General features: G+C 44.9%; 1 protein-coding gene across 1 annotated transcript; it reads left to right on the plus strand.

Annotated features, from left to right (window-relative positions):
• The first annotated feature begins 959 nt into the window (after positions 1 to 959).
• On the plus strand, positions 960 to 3,602 carry LOC130069257 (uncharacterized). The gene has a single exon (XM_056233032.1). It carries the CDS (start codon positions 1,543 to 1,545, stop codon positions 3,535 to 3,537), a length of 1,995 nt encoding a protein of 664 aa, XP_056089007.1. The 5' UTR covers positions 960 to 1,542; the 3' UTR covers positions 3,538 to 3,602.
• Positions 3,603 to 3,919: the final 317 nt, after the last annotated feature.

Below are 3,919 nucleotides of genomic sequence, written 5' to 3' on the forward strand. Positions count from 1 at the left end.
ATGTTGGGATGGAGGCTCCAGAACTGCAACTGATAGAATGCACGATACTACGATATTTCTTCAAAAGCAGATCATGGAGACATTTGAATCGCCAACGATCAAAAATCGTGATATCGCCCCTATGACAGACAAGACTATAGGGAAGCAAAACACAATCACATTATGGCAAGGGAACACATGACAAACAGGAAACATGACTATGGCACACTGACACGGACACCGGCACCGACACAGGCATACCGGCCACCGGCACGGACACGGACACGACACGGCAAAAAACGTGAATTTGACTTAGTTACACGAGAGATGGCGGTTACACAAACAAAACTAAACAAGATACAATGGAAACATGAGGGCTATTTATAGGCTACATCAAGATTAATGACTAACAAGAAACACCTGTGAACAATCAAGATGATCATCCAATTAGAATATTTAATGCCAAAAGCAACCATTTTTCTTGCTTTTTTAAATGTCAATTTTTTTTTGGTTTTGTTTTCTTTGTTTTTATGCCTGTTGTTGTCATGACTGTGGTTGCCATAGGTTGCAGCAGAGCAACTACGTCTTTTTCCCCCTGAAATTTGATGAATTTCATAACCTCAGTTTGTTTTGTGCTTGAATGTTCTATTAAGTTATTATACAAAGTTATAACTTATACAAAGACAATTATACAAATTTTTGACAATTGTTCAAAAATTATGTGAGTACCATGATAATCTTTTTTTAATGATAAATACCTTCATATTAAATACATTTTAGTGCAATGAAGCTAATTTTTCTAATGGCCTCAATATTAACCCCTCTTTTTCTGTACCTTTATTAACAGGTCCAAAATAGGCCTTGATACAAGCCTCTGCAAATAGCCTCTACAAATTCTCTGCAAAGATGTCTGCTGGCTCTCCAGTGAGCAACAAGACTTCCCGTAGTACATCTCCACAGCCCCCTCTAAGCCCATCAGCACAGTCAGATATAGAAGGTAATGAGGACACAAAGCCTACTCCTGTAGGATCTTCGTTTTCCTTACCATGTTGGGCTACCCAGGCCCTATGTGATTTGGCAAGATGTGAAACAGACCTCAGGCGTCTGCGGGAGCAACAAGTGACTGAAGCGCAGACAGTAGTTCAGGGTGTGGAGCGTGCACTGCTTGGAGCACAAAGGGAGGAGCACCGTCTACTGGAAAGGGTAGAACAGGATCACAGGGATCTACAGCGCAGACTTGAACAGGTGCAGAGGGAGAATGGAGCAGCCATAAGGGTTGGACAAAGATTAGTAGACCAGCGATTATATAAAGTCATTAAACTTCGAGAGCTAATAAGGAAAAGTTGTGGTGGTGATGGTAGTAAAAATCGAGAGGGGGATCAGAAGCGGGACCAGCTTCTTAAGGGCGTTACAGAACTTGTCCAGCCTTGGGAAGTCTCACTTACACTCAAACGTGTATCTTTTAAACCAAGTGCCCAACCAAACGCTGTAACCTTTGGTGAGATCAATGTGCAAGATCACAATGTTCATATTCCTGTTGGAGGCTGTGGGCAGTTGGGGCAAATGTGTTCCCTCCATGAAATACGCAGTGGGGCTCATGTCGGTGGAGAAGGCCAGAGCTCGCCTGATGGAACAATTCCTGGGCAGAACCAAAGGCACTCATCAACTAGTGGCAACTTGAGGGTTGTCCGGAAGCTCCGTTTGTCAGCCCGAAGTGATGATGAATCAGGAGAAGAGGTAAAATGCCAGTCCCCACAACTGCGTCACTGGTCCCCTAAACAAGTCCCATGTGAACGTGATTCATCACAGGAGGATGAGTGTGAATCGCCTACATCTGAATGCAAACGAGATGAGCTCTTCTTGGCTGTACCATCCCTTAGTCATGGTGAGTTAGACGGTGAGGATTTTGCTTGTATACAAAATGAACCAATCACACAGTTTGGTTCAAAGAGAGCAAAAAGGCAAAAAGAACTCTCTCCATCTCCAGAGCAAGGTCACCAAGAACAAGGTGGCTGGTTCTTGAATCAGTTTGACCATAAAAATCATGCCAGAAGGACCGGATCTTCAAGAGAAACATCAAGGTATGGCACACACTCATCACCACAAATCCCCAGAGAGATCATCTCTAGTCAAGGCAGCAACAGCCACTTCTTTCATGGCAGGTCTTGCTCCCAATTAAGTGCATCCTCAGATGACCACCCACAAAACCGTGCACCATCCCCTGCAGACAGTGTAGATTCTGGGTACACTTTCATTGTCAGCTCCCCAAGGGATTTCTCCAACTGCCTGCGTCCTACTGCTCGCCTCTCCAGATCAGCTGCTGACCTTTCCTACTGTAACAGACCCCTCAGTGAAACCAGAACACCGCAATCAAGCATATGGACTGTTTCCAAGAGTCATATGTCCTCAAGTTCCACCTTCCAAAAACAAAGCGAGGTGTCAAGGACTAAATCCTGTCCCAGTCATGGTAACTTCTCTCAAAAGAGCTCCCAACCACATGCTACTTTCTCCAGTAGAGTGCCTCGTTCGCTTTCTATGTCTGTTATCGATAACTCATCTCAGAAAAGACTAAACCACCTTACAGCAGGACGGCATAATTCTCTAAATGAGAACAGAATGCAGGGAGAGAGGAGTGAGCCAGCCCTCCTAGTGTTAGAGGAGGATGAGGAATCATTGGCACCAGAGGAGGTGCGCCTTGTCCGGCAGTTTGGTAAACAAGGCTCAGGACGTGCTGATCTCACGCTGCCCAGTGGTGTCCACGCAACACCACAAGGTCAACTGTTCATTGTGGATTGTGGGAATGCTCGTGTCCAGGTAACTGATGCCCATGGCAACATCCTACAACAAGTGACTTCTCCAAGTAACGACTTAGGAGGCTCCTCGCGACGCTGCCGTAATTACTTTGATGTGGCCGTTAATGCAAAGGGTCTGATTGCTTTGAGCTGTGCAGCTGAGAGGGCTCTCCTGATCCTAAGTCGGCATGGGCGTCTCCTCCAAACATTTGGAGGAGGACCCTACATTGCAGGAGTGCCTCGAGATGAGTTGGAAGCACCAAGGGGAGTGACAGTCACCCAAAGAGATGAATTCCTAGTTGCAGATATACGAAAGGGTACTCTTACTGCACTAAAACTTGAACCTAAAACTGGTTCCAGATTGGAACGCACTGTGGTGACCGGTTTCCACAGGCCTTATCTGGTTGCAGCATGCCTCCACTCTGGTCTGGTCGCAGTGTCTGAGCGAGGCAGTGAAACGGGGCAGGAGCCTTGTGTGAAGATATTAGGACCAGGATGGGACACCCTACGAATCCTGGGTGTGTGTTCCAGCTTAGGGCCCGTACTCTCCTGTCCCTGGGGCCTCTGCATTGATAAGGATGGGGCTGTGTTGGTGGCAGACTGGGGAGAAAAACATAGAGTGCTTCTTTATCCTTCTGAAGGGGCAGGACGAGTGATTGTGTCTGATGGACTGAGCAGCCCTCGTGGACTGGCACTTTTACCACATGATCTCCTGGTTGTGTCAGATAGCGTGCACCACTGCATTAAAATGTATCAGTACAAATGAGGTTACTACAAAGCTCAAGATTCAAAAGAAAGATGTCACTGTATGAGATGAGTATTTGGCAACATATATTTAATTTACTATTGCTGCTAGTGCAATATCATAATGCATGGTATATAGGGCTCGACAACAGTAGAGATGAATACTATATTTACTTAGATGTTTATTTAAAAAATGTTTAAATCCCTAATATCTACATACCAATTAACCATGCACTCTGCAGCATGACCCATTTGATAATTCAGTATTCATATTCACTTGTGACCAGTTTTTGACCAGAGTAATATTTTGTGGTATATTTTGTAGGGGTGAAGGTGGTGTGTGTGACTTTTGTGTGACATTTTATTGACTTTTTTTTTAAATGAAAAACTTGGCATGTTGCAAT

This window comes from Rhinichthys klamathensis, unplaced genomic scaffold (assembly GCF_029890125.1).
Source record: "Rhinichthys klamathensis goyatoka isolate OS25496 unplaced genomic scaffold, OSU_Roscu_1.1 h1tg000358l_1, whole genome shotgun sequence".
Lineage (NCBI taxonomy): Eukaryota > Metazoa > Chordata > Actinopteri > Cypriniformes > Leuciscidae > Rhinichthys > Rhinichthys klamathensis.

Excerpts from the sequence above, each read along its gene's own strand:
- LOC130069257 (XM_056233032.1), top strand. The coding sequence starts at position 1,543 with ATGTGTTCCCTCCATGAAATACGCAGTGGGGCTCATGTCGGTGGAGAA.